The 12,821-nt window shown below is 40.7% G+C and overlaps 1 protein-coding gene across 1 annotated transcript in view; it reads left to right on the top strand.

Moving 5' to 3' along the window:
- The window catches only part of TAMALIN (trafficking regulator and scaffold protein tamalin), a 42,358-nt gene that overhangs the window by 19,576 nt on the left and 9,961 nt on the right, over nucleotides 1-12,821 (top strand). Inside the window, exons 2-4 of the mRNA XM_077483279.1 lie at nucleotides 2,481-2,530; nucleotides 4,997-5,051; nucleotides 11,209-11,311. Of these exons, the coding sequence (XP_077339405.1) occupies nucleotides 2,481-2,530; nucleotides 4,997-5,051; nucleotides 11,209-11,311 (208 nt within the window). The remainder of the gene's footprint in view (nucleotides 1-2,480; nucleotides 2,531-4,996; nucleotides 5,052-11,208; nucleotides 11,312-12,821) is intronic.

Genomic DNA, 12,821 nt, shown 5'->3' on the forward strand with positions numbered 1-12,821 from the left:
AGTTTAGGGGGTACCCATAGGTAAGCTGTCTTGATATAGTCTTACCTATAGGTAAAAGTCAGAGATGGGAGTTTACTTTCACTTTAAATGAAAAATCCAGCCACAACCACGTTAATGAGGGTTTTGTACACACAAGCTGCAAAAACAAGCACTTAAAGTATCACAGTAATATGAAAACAGATAACATTGTGTGTTTGAGCAAACCTACCTCCTCCATCGGTCTAATTGCCCCTCCAGAATTGGTGTGGTCTTCATGTAGCATAATGTGGAGGAATTTGATTTGGTTTTGTATATTCTTTTATATTGCAGTCAGATGTCTTGAACATGATATCCTCCTGCTTTTCTGATTTGGTGCCTGAAATGACAGTTGCAAAAAGCTTTAAAAGTATTGGTAAACATGAGACGGTCATCCCAACTAACTTGATATCCTGGTGTTCTGGTGCAAGTAAAACAAATATTAAAATCCTGAGTGGGAAGGAAGTTTGTCTTTTTAATGGTAGGAAATGAATGTGGTGGTGCAGATTAATTTATGCATAATATGCAGGTCATTACTTTATTTCCATAGAAAAGGAAATTGCGCTGATTGTCACATAAGTAATCATGCTGAGATTTTGTCTAAACCAAGTTTGGTTGTGTCCTATGTCTACGGGCTACCTCAGCATTCTCATTTGGAACATCTGTGTTAATTAGACCTCTCATTAACAATTTGTCCAGAGACATTTACACATAATGTATTTAAAGTATCTAATCCCAGATTAACCTTCTGAATTTCTTATTGTTGTCTTGGGAGCTCATTTAAGATTAGCGCAGAGTAGCTTGTTGCACTCAATTAATGTCTTTGTTTGAAAAAGCCCCAATAATTCCATACAGTATGTGGTATTAGGGCACGTAGGCAGTCTGTAGTGGCCTTTTGGCTTGTCCCAGCTTCCAAAGCGCTGCTGTTTAGACTGCATAATGTATGAGATGAAATCATTGTCATTGTAGCATAAACTGTAATTTGACCATCAAAGGGGCACTTGTCTTTACGAAATAGATGCTAGAGACTTGTTTGGTTATATAGCACTTTAATGTTTAGTTTATTACATCACTGATTTTCTTTAGGTTTGACATTTACCACTTATGTGGGTTTGGTGACCAGTATACAACCCCCCCCCCCAACATGGGTGGACATCTTGATGTAGGGGGCCTCAAGTACAGACCCAGACATCACTAAAGGGTTGTACATGTTCTGTAAATGTAATGCATATCTGCATTCTCCCAACAGCTTTCTGTAGCAACAGGGGAAACCTTTATCTAGTGTTGTAGAAACCAAATCTGCACTCAAATATTTTTCCTCTACTTATTTGGTTACGTACTTGTGTAAGGGGAAATTCTGTTCACTGTTTGCAGAAGCAATAAGTACCAAATGGCACCAGGACCCCAGACTTGCATAATGGCTGATGCTTTTTTTTTTGAGCTATTAAAATTCGGACTATCCCATTGCTACTTTGCAGTCACTCTAAAGCTGGCCATACACTTGTAGATTTTGAACAAACGTTCATACGAAATGCTCAGAACATTCAGTGGTTTGAATGTCCTAAAGTACTTCCTACCTTAATTTGCTATTCACATAACTTTTTGGATCAAATTGACTTCTCCCAGTGAAAACCACAAGCGGTTAGAAATTTTTCTCTAGTATGAACATTTTTCTTTCTAATTTTTAAATGTCTTTACTGAAGTTGAAATGTCTATTTTGCCCCAGCCAGCTTAAGAGACGTTCGGGTTTTTTTTTTTTTAATTATAAATACCTAGGTGGATGCAGCATCGATCCAATGCTGCATCTGTCCCCTGCCGGCTCTTAGGCTGAGAACTGAGTCAACAAACGCCACTGATCGCTCAGTTCTCCCTGCCGCTCTGGGCAGAGAGCTGTAGTGGTCAGTTACTGACCACCTGCTTTTGCCCCTGGAGCGCCAGCTTAGGGAGGGGCGGGAGTGGTTGGCTGTCACCCAGTGGCACAGCAGAGTCTTAGGCTGGCCATACATGGAGTGGATTTCTTTCCTGCAACCATGGCTTAATGATTCAAATGGATTTGAACTGTTTTAGGCCAGCCTTAACCAGGTTCTAGTCCAGGGTCCTGGGTGGATCCCAACTATGACTGCAAGCTTTCCCCAGCTTGGGCCAGCTCTGTGACGTCGGCCAACAGTGGGCTTTAGCCTGCTGTCAGCTGAAAATGGGTCACAGGAGTGCAGAATGAATTGCACTCTTGTGATCCACAGAAGTACAGCCAAACAAGCTTTGCCTGTATCCATACATTATATTATAAGTATTCATATATTGGTCTAAGGGATACCTTTATGTAGCAAAGACTGGACTGCTGATCTGGTCAGTGCAGGCACCTTGCTAGAGAGATATCTACTGGTTATGCTGGGCACAGAAATAAAGCCAACCTGTGTATATTTTTGTATATGTCTTTGAAGTTTTTTTTTTTTTTCTACATTTAGGGTTCCCAAATGGGCTGGAAGAACATAAGCCAGACATCTGAACATCACAGGTAAGTTATCTCCTCCATCTAGCTTCATCTGTCTCTCTCTATAAGTGTAAATGGTTAAAATTGGTGGCTGTTGAAGCAGTGTTTTGTGCTAAGGAAGCATTTCAGGATCACCTTATTGATCTCTTTTACATTATTTGTATTGATGTAGATTTGTCACTGTGGATTTAACCATCAGATTGTCTCCACTATTGATTTAATGTAAATGAAGCATATGGTACTTGGCTTAAGCCGTCCATAGACAATTCAGCAGGGACCGGCTGAGATTCAAACAATGTATGGGCAGGCTGAATGTTCCAAGTTTGATCAATCGATCAACTTGGGAACAACCAGCCTGTTGGGTTTTACATGCGATCGCTCAAGGGTATTATTGCCACTAACTGTAATTGTGTTCTCCCAGCAGGGATGACTTCCACACCCCCTGTTGTACACATGTACTATAATTTCTTAGATTATCTTTTAGCCCTTAAAGTTTTATGTAGAGTTTGTAATTGGCTGTACAGTGTGGCCGTATTTGCTCATTATGGATTCTCAGTAAGGATGCTCAGTTTCCTACTGTGATGCTCTTATCTCAAAGATAAGGTCTGTCTGATAGACAATACACTGAATTTATTAAAATATATACATTTGCTCTTTATAGAAGTAGGTGTTTGGTCCAGTAAGTATACTAGACTGTTCCTGTAAACCATAGATTCTGCAGTCTATAGCCAAGTGAAGCACCTACAATTCTCCTCTTAGAATTTTATTTAAATCTGCAAATCTTTTGCTGAAAAACCCAAATAATAAAGCAAATCTAAACCCATAATGTTTCTATTTTTTGGATAGAAAAGTCCTTTAAAAAAAAAAAAAAAAACACCTCTGCTAATTTTTTTTCCTCCTCCCCTTCCCATCTGTGTTACATTAAAAATATAATGTCACATCCTGTTGTGTCTATAGCAGTGGTGATCAATGCTGTCCTCAGGGCCCACTAACAGGCCAGGTTTGCAAGATAACTGAAATACATCACAGGTGGTATCACTTGCTGCTCAGTGATTGCAGTATTCTAGTCTGCATGTCCCCAAGGTAATACATAAAACCTGGCCTGTTAGTGGGCCCTGAGGACAGAGTTGATCACCACTGGTCTATAGGATGGAAAGTGAGGTGAAAACTCTTCAAAGTGAGGTAAAGTTCCCTCAAAATCTGGCAATACATGTAAGATGAGCGAGAGAAATCAATTGATTTATCCATGCATTCTAGACTGTGTAGCTGGCCAGATCTTTTCTGTTGACTATTTTCTAACAGACTGCACCCATGGCTGTAAGGATACTTGGATAGTGATTGGATGCAGCCCCTATTCGGCCAACAGTTTTCACCAAGTTATTAATTTTTCAGATTGAAGGATGACAGGTGAGGGCATGATGTCAGGGCTACTTCTAAGAATTTGAGTGGTTTCATAAGGAAACTGCCAAAGTTTGCTCCATATGTGACCGGCTTAAGACCGTTGTCACCAGAACAAGTGTCCCCACTGGAGGATTGGTTCTTTATTCCTGTTCTGGCAGCTCTAAAATGTGGACTTTCCTTTACTCTGTCCCAGTTACAATGGTCATCAGGATAAACCGAGAAAGTGGATTTCTGTAGAAAGGACACAGCAAATTACCTGACTGGTTCTAAGGATAGGTTCACACCACATGCGTTGGAATTGCTTTGGAAGCTATTCTAGTGCATTCCCACTGCATGGAGAAGGCAAAATGCTTAGTCTCCTATGTGTCTGGTTCATACCACTGCGTTTCGGTGGTGTGTGGGCATCGTGCACTGGAAAAGGGTACTGCATGCAGTACTTTTTTTTTATTTTATTTTTTTTTTATCAGAGCAGTGCGCGGCAATCCACGGCCTCCCACGGCACAGCTGGCAATTGAACTTTGAGATGTGTGACATCTCGAAGTTCATTTAAAAAAATAAAATGCATTGCAATGCAGAGGCTGGTGTGAACAGGCCCTACATTCTAACAACTCTATTCTAAACCAATAAAGTTTTGCCGTTTAATCAAGTCACCGCTCTTGCTGATTTACATTTAATTCTCTAATAGTAAGCAATCTAATGTTCCCTAACTACAATAAGGTGCCTGCAGTTAACTTATGTATGTTAGATTCTTTTTTTTTTTTTTTTTTTGGTTTCTTCCTAAAGTCATTTTGCTAATGACAAAGTGTGAAAACAGTATCATTAATGATGGCATCTAATTGGCAACATATGTGCAAAAGTGGACTTTAAGAGACTCCAAATAAAGGCCTATTGAGGCACGGTGGGCGTTTGGCTTTGATAATGAGAGGCCCGTAGCCTTGTTCTACAGAACAATGGCCTGTATTGTGCAATTCACAGTCCATATGCTTTGTCTTGTCTACTGGTAAACTGCTGTGAAGATGTGGGGGGGGGAGGGGGGACAAACACTATACAAAAATGGGAACAATAAGTTTTTTTGTTTTCTCTTTGCAGAAAAATAGTTACTTTGGAGAAGGAAGATTCTGAAACTTTTGGGTTTGAGATTCAGGTGAGCCCAGTTTTCATACCTTTCAGCGTTTTCTTAAGGAACGTCTAATATAATTGCCTTTTGTGTTGTATCTCATTTATCCAGCATGTTACTATATTAAATTACTTATCTGCTACAAAATCTGCATAATGTCCTGCCACCTAAAGTTTTAATCTTTCCTTAGATTTTTTTTTTTCTATCCAATCTAACACTTGATCTAATAATATAATAAATTGAATATCAAGCTATTGTTTAATGCAACATCAAAGGAAATGCATTCAGCATCATTCTTTTTGCCTTTGACAATTGATTGGATGCTAAAATGGTCATTGGGAAAATCTGCATTGATTGTGCTTTGGGTTGTTTGTATGAATTGCTCATTGGCCCAATCAATTGGTATTTTTCAAACCACCCAATCGTTCTCTTCAATACAGTTCTGCAAAGATGGTGGAAAGGTGTCAAATTGTGGTGAAGCCAGTCTATATGGTAGATTCCATCACAACATCGGAGAACTGGGTCTGTACATGTGGCTTCAGTTTGGAGCAATGTGTACAGCAAGGTTTTCTAAATTAATTTGTAAAATTATTAGCAAGCTTTAGGACACTTTGTTGAATCATTTAAAGCACCAGTCGGTACTAATAAAACAGGTGTGTATTCTCCCGCGCTCCCTAACCTTATGCGTCTCTCACTTTTTTATTTTGTGTCTGGCTGCAACCAAATTGTGTTCCCACAACTGCAAACAAAATAAAATCAAAAACGTTGGTTGCGCCTATGCGTGTACAATCAATGTTTTTTAAACCAAAACCCGACTTTCAAACCACTAAACTGCTTTCATTGGTGACAAACTTTCTTGTGTACAATAAAATAAGTGTGACCATCCCAGATTAGTAGTGCTTTTCTTTCGAATATTTTCCCTTTAAATGTGCTTCTCATATCCCGCAGTTTTTCCACCTCCACCCTTTCAGTTAATACAATTGTGCAGTGACTGCCACCACCTTTCACCACTGCGCTCGCCTCCAGGTCTAAAATCGCCTTCCCCTGCTGGGGTTAATTCCAGGCTCCTCAGCTGTTCAATCTCCTTCCTCTCTCCTCACTGAGCTGGCTTTGTATGGACTTCCTTTTCTACAGGTCCCGTCGGTATAAAAGATGCATTCCCATTGTGTTGTATATAAAGGGTTCACATTTATTGTACAATATCCACTCGCATTAAAATGTGAAACCGTGTGCTTTAATAGATCCTCCGATGGGGCAGCAGCTCCCGTACGCTCTCGTATGTTTCACAAACACAGGACTGTCACCCGACTCTCCCACAGGTATCGTCCCAATCACCTGACTTCCTCCGGGATCATGATACGTAGGGGATTTTAAACCCAGATGGTATTTGATGTGCTGCCTGCCATTTTTGTAGAACAAGTCCAGGCATGGCATTTTTGACAGTTACATTCAACCAATATAAGTATGCATGTGGAATCCCTCTAGAAGCTGGAAATTACTGAAGTAGACCCCTCTACCACTGTGTTATCCTGTCGTTTCTGGGTTCCATGCCGAGCGGCTGCTGCATTGTGAACAAAAGTTTGTCCATTTGGCATTGCATTTTCTCAGAGAATGCAGAGCATTCTGAGAATTGCATAAGGTGGAGAGAGGCGGGGTGATGACCTCGTGCTCCCCCACCTCATCCAATCTGAGAATGCTTTGCACTGAGTGCGAAGCATTCTCTGACCAGCACCCGTGCTAGAAGAGTGACCACCTGTGTTCAGAAGTACTGTAGACAGTGTTCTTTTCTTTCAAAGCTCCGTGTTTCATCTGTGAACACAGAGCTGATGTGACTTTCCAAAAAAAAAAACCTCTTTATCTTGATGCATTCTTGCAGAAGCATTGTGGCTTGTCACTTTTTTTTTATTTTTTTTTAACAGTGGCTTCCTCCTGGGTCTTTTTTTCTTGGAGTCTACTGTCACTTGAAATATGGCGGTGTGATCAGTCACTGATGTACATGGCACTTGTATCTCTCCTACCTGTGACAGTCAAAGGCAGACGTGCCTAAGATTTCACACTGCAGATATATGACTTTGAGACTGTAAGCAGATGCATCCTTCCATACAGGAAAGTACTCTACTCTGGTGTTTTTCAGAAAGAATGTTAAGGCAAAAGGTGTTTTTTTTTTTTTTTTTTTTAGGGTACTGATTAGGTACGCTAAGCATTTCTAGTTCCTCAGTCTCTGTTCAGGTTAGCTTTATTATAGTTGCATATGGTGAGTAATTGAGAAGTCTTTAATTAGCAAGTCCTTGTTTATCACTTGTTCTGTGCATTGACTGACTTTTGGCTTGGCAACTTTTATTTGCTTTGACTTTTACACCCACTCGGCCTAACTTTTATACTGAGACCATACAAAAGGGTCACCTTGGTCAGGCTAAGGATTTAATATTACCCCATCTTTCAGAGTTGTCTAGACATTAAGGTTCGCGTGCTAGCCAGTTGCCTAAAGTTGTGTTTTTTTTGTTTTTTTGTTTTTTTTATCTGACCCCACAGTGTGAGCCACAACATTTCCCAACATTGTTTCAGCATGTGTTTTCTGTAATGCTTCCTCCTCTGGACTTTTTCATCATCTTTTCGGTTTCCACAGTATAGTCGCAGCCTAGAGATTTACAGACTCTCATATATAGGAGATATACCTCTACACTTTAAATTAAATAGCTGTCATGTCAGCCCTATACGTAAAGTCCATCCATTTCTCCTTCTGAAAATGATGGTTTCCAGGTTGTTGTGCTGAACCCCTAGCTCTGTTACTTTGGGGCATTAACCTGCAGATCAGAAATGTCAGCAAGCGTTAGTAATCTTTAGCTTTAATAGCATTTTCAGGAATCGACCAGCATTTGGTTTAAATCTACTTCTGGAAAGGATTTTATGTTCCTCTAGTCTTTACTGCCTTCAAGCCTGGGTTGACAAGCCAGCAATTCTGCCATTTGATGGACTGGTGTGTAGTTTTTAATAAGGGCTCGTTCACACCATGGGCTGTGCTGAACGCATGGCTGCTGATATGCCCTGATAGTAACCGTACTGATGTGCCAATCCAGACATGTTATACTGTTTACTTTTCTGTTTTCTTTTGTGCAAATTGTATTTAAATGTCACAAAATATTGTAGTAAGTTCTGTTGGCTGCATAGCAGTGCATAGCGGTGAATTGTGCCACATTACACTCACTCTGCTGAGAAGTTTCATGCTGTACTTTTTTTTTTTTTTTTTTTTTTTTACGCTTTTACACACCCACAAAAGCATAGTGGTATGAGCTGGAATGGTGGGGAACAAGGCGTTTTTTTTTTTATTATTTTTTTGCATGATCTTGCATTGGGACTGTGCTCGGCAAGGCTGCCCAGTGCATTTGATGTGAACATGCCATTAAGTGGAAATTTCAACTTCTGTGCTATGGGACTAATTTTGAATGAACTGAACATGGTGGCTTTGGTTACATGTATCAATGAATGTCATGCCACCCTTGTGCTAGAGTGTTAATTTAACCAGCAGTGACTACATATAATAGTTTTATTCAGAGCATGTTATAAATATAGATATAACAGCCAGTTAATAAGTAACTGCAGATTTCCGTTCGCCTACACAGAGCTCTGGATTATCACCTGTTAAACAAATAGAAGCAGATGGTGAGGTGTTCATCCAGGGCAGCCTCCTGTCAGTTGCTAGGAAGTGGCCAGGCTAAATGTTTGCATATTGTCATTAGTTCCTTCTATTCCTGTGGCTTGGTGACTGGTGTTTATCTTTCTTAGGTCTCCTAAATCAAATTATCCAGTGCTGTATATAAAGGTTATCTGCAATTCCATTTAGCTAAAGTGACACTAATGTACTTGTACTGAAAAGATTGCAGCTTTACATTGACCAGCTGGCAGATGACCTCTGATTGGCCATAGACATGAAGTAAGTCACTTCAGCTGGATTTGGGCCCATGATCTAGTGTGTGTAGGTCCAGCAGATGCCAGCAAACTGGGGAATGATTAGTGGGGTGGGTATGAACAATTTTACATTTAGTGGTACAAGTAGCCATACACAGTGCAAATTTCTTTTCAGCAACCATAGGTTGCAGGATTCCCCATCAACACAGTGCTAACAGGGGAATCCCTCCTGAGCAATTGTCTGCTCTCGGTGGGGGAAGCCTCTATAGCAGCCTCTAGTGATAATCGTAAGAAAATTTACCAGGATAGTTGTACCCAAGTTGATTGCCCAAACGATCAACTTGGTACATTCAGCCTGTCCATGAATGGTTTGAATCTCGGCCGGTTCAGCAGGAAAGAAATTTGACCCGTGTATGGCCGGCTTTACTCTTACCTTTGCCATGTCCCGCCAAAAAACTACTACGCAACAATTTCTCAGCTGAAGATATAATTCTGCAGTAAAACAAGACCATGCAGCACAAAGGCTGCCCAGTTTAGTCTGCCCATAGACAGTGCATTTTTTTTTTCCCTCCAAACACAAATTGCAAAAGAAATTTGCACAATCTTCCCATCAACACACAATGCTGACAGGGGGATCCCTCTGGATTCTCTTCTCCTGGCAGGGGAAGCCATCCCCACCAGGAGAAGACTGTGATTATCACTAGCTGCTACTTGCGATAATTAGAAGCGAATCTGGCAGGCTAGAAAAATCTATAAATCTTAGCTCCTTTTGGATAAAAGAACTGATAATCAAACTCCAGCTGCAGTAAAAAAAACTTGCTAATAAGCAAAAAAGCAAAGTGAGAATATAAAAACAGTTTTCTGTGCTTGGGGTTGATCACATTCATGTAAACATGCAGAACGCACACAAAAAATTAATAGTCCCATTAGGTGATGAAACAAAGTGCTTGTGCTAAAATTGACATCTCCTGTGCAATGGTGTTCAGACTGGGTGCCCCACTTAGATGTACACTCACCCTGGATGTTAACCAACTATCGCTAGTATGGTCCTTTATGCATGTGGGGATACCCCCCTAGGGAGCCTGTTGAAATGACCTCTCATGCAAGAATGTACCTCATAAGTATGGATGGAAATGACAAAGGGGAACCTTCATTGCGCAATGCCATAAAACCAGATTTATTAAATACACAAATTAAAATAATTCATTAACATTTAAAAGTACTTGATAGTCCTGGCAGCCGGTGTATGTAGCAGGTGATTATTAAGGGTAATCGGCCCTGATAGGAAAAGCTGCCGTTTGCGGCGTTCAGCTCGATTCCCGGATAGTTTTGTATGGGCAGAAGTAATGTGATGTCACAGTGAAACCGTCAACGTTTCAACTTGTCACAAAGCCACAAGTTCCTGAAGATGGCTTTGTGACAGGCCGAAACATTTTTGGTTTCATTGCGTCACTTCTGCCCATACGAAACTATCTGGGAATTGTGCTAAGCGGCGGCTTTTCCTATCAGGGCCCATTATCCTTAATCACCTGCTATATACGCTGGGTGCCAGGACTATAAGGCACTTTTAAATGTGAGTGCATTGTTTTCATTTGTGTGTTTAATAAACCTGGTTTCACGGCATTGCGCAATGAAGGTTCTCCTTTGTCATTTCCATCCATACTTGTCTCATGCTTGAATGCACCTCATATTTCAACAGGCTCCACACATGCCTAAAGGACCATACTAGTGATAGTTTGTCACATCCAGGGTGAGTGTACATCTAAGTGGGGCACCCAGTCGGAACACCATTGCACAGGAGATGTCCATTTAAGCACAAGCGCACTTTGTATCATCACCTAATGGGACTTTATAAATTTTTTGTGTGTTCTGCATGTTTACATGAATGTGATCAACCCTAAAAACAGCAAACTGTTTTTATTTTAGAATCTGGCAGGCTGGTTGTACCAATCGATCAACTTGGTAGCCCAATAATGGTTTGAATCTCACCTGGTTCCTGCTGAATTGGCTGAGATTTGAATAGTGTATGGCTAGCCTTAGTCAAAAAAGAGAAACCACGTTGTAACTGGATAGTTGATTATTATATGTGAACCTGTGATTGTCATTGGAAGTATTATTTATTTATTTTTTGCCATAGGAGCAGTGTTTTATCATGCTGCTTATTTTTAAGGCTGTAAAGTACACACAATCCATTATCTTGCCTGGTCACATTTTGGAGCTCACTGTGGGGTTGGCTACAAACCTGAATTAAGAGTTCCTTTTTTTTTGTCTTCTGCAGACCTATGGATTGCACCATAAAGACAAGAATACAGTGGAAATGTTTACATTTGTCTGCCGGGTACATGAAGGAAGCCCTGCTATGCTGTGTGGCCTAAAAGTTGGTAAGTCGCCTTTTCATCTACCTCGGGTTAATTGCTGACACTCCAGCCAAAACATGAGGTGAACGTAAACTGCGTATGCATGCTTTTTTTTTTATCTGGAACTTCCTCATATTATCATGCTGCTGTCATTGGTAAGAAATGCAAGTGGTTTACTGGTGACTTCCTGTGTAATTGAACACCTTCCTGACAGCAATTCTTAGATAAAGTCCCACATGCCTTTTGTAAAAGCACTGTCATCTCCACCTTCAGTCATTTGAATGTGTGGCTTGGTTAGGGGGCTGGGGGATTTCCTATCACTGTAATTCACCATTGGTCATATACATAAGCAGATGTGTGGTGTGACACTATTACAAAGAAACATATATTCTACTTTTTTTTTGTTTCCCGTAAGACAGGAAAAAAAATAGAATGTCTGATTTTTAAATATTTTTTTCTTCTTCTTTTATCCAGTTTTGGTATAATATCTAGTCCAGTCCCCACAAAACATGGTGTAGAGATACCCTGAGTGCCCGTTCACACAGGGGCGACGCGACTTGCAGCGCGACTCACAGACGCGACCTGCACACGACTTCAGCGGCGACTTGCAAAATGACTTCTGTATAGAAGTCAATGCAAGTCGCCTGAAGTCGCCCCAAAAATAGTACAGGAACCTTTTTCTAAGTCGGAGCGACTTGAGTCGCTCCTATTAGAACGGTTCCATAGTACAGAATGGAGCGCGACTTGTCAGGCGGCTAAGTCGCCTGACAAGTCGCGGTAGTGTGAACGGGCACTCATTATCTCCCCAGCTTTATTTTTTAACTTCATACAAAAAATAAAGCTGATTCTCTTATGCAGTTATTCAGTTTTGTTTAGGAGGTTTCCAAAATGTTTCTCACTTTTCAGTAAATCTCCCATTTGTAGCAGTGGTCTGACCATCTTTTACTTTGAAGAACAGTGTGTTAACATGAAGCCTATGTCAGTGGAAATGTTTTTCTTAGAGTCCCTGTTGCTTTTCTGTGTTCTCCAACATGTTCTCTGCAGGAAATGACTCAGGCAAGCTAGGGCTTGGAAAGGAGCCTCCAATTGTGTCCATGCAGTAATGTACGGAGCACGAACTTCTGTTCCTGCTCTAATCAAACTTGCCAGATTTCATAGAGATTTCAGGGAACCCATGAAGCTGCAGTCCCCTGCCTAGCATCCTCCTTTATCTGTGGGGAAGTGCAGAAGGACATTCAGTAACGGCAGCCAAGAGGAGCAGAGGCCAACAAAGTTATAGATAGCTGAGCATATTTATGTATTCAAAGTTAGGTAATCACCATGTGTTGCTGTTTTTTGTTTATGCAACTCGTACAGCATGTTTTTTTTAAGGGATTACCATTTCTCCAATCCATTTAGTAATCTAGGTAACTACAACTAGGCTAGATAACGTGAGACAATGGGGTTGATTTACTAGAGGCAAATCCACTTTATACTACAAGTGCATTTGGAAGTGCAGTTGCATTAGATCCGAGGAGGACATGCAAGGAAAATA

The sequence above is a fragment of the Lithobates pipiens genome, unplaced genomic scaffold (genome assembly GCF_037356315.1).
Source record: "Lithobates pipiens isolate NorthernLeopardFrog02 unplaced genomic scaffold, aLitPip1_a1.2 Scaffold_16, whole genome shotgun sequence".
In the NCBI taxonomy this organism is placed as follows: Eukaryota; Metazoa; Chordata; class Amphibia; order Anura; family Ranidae; genus Lithobates; species Lithobates pipiens.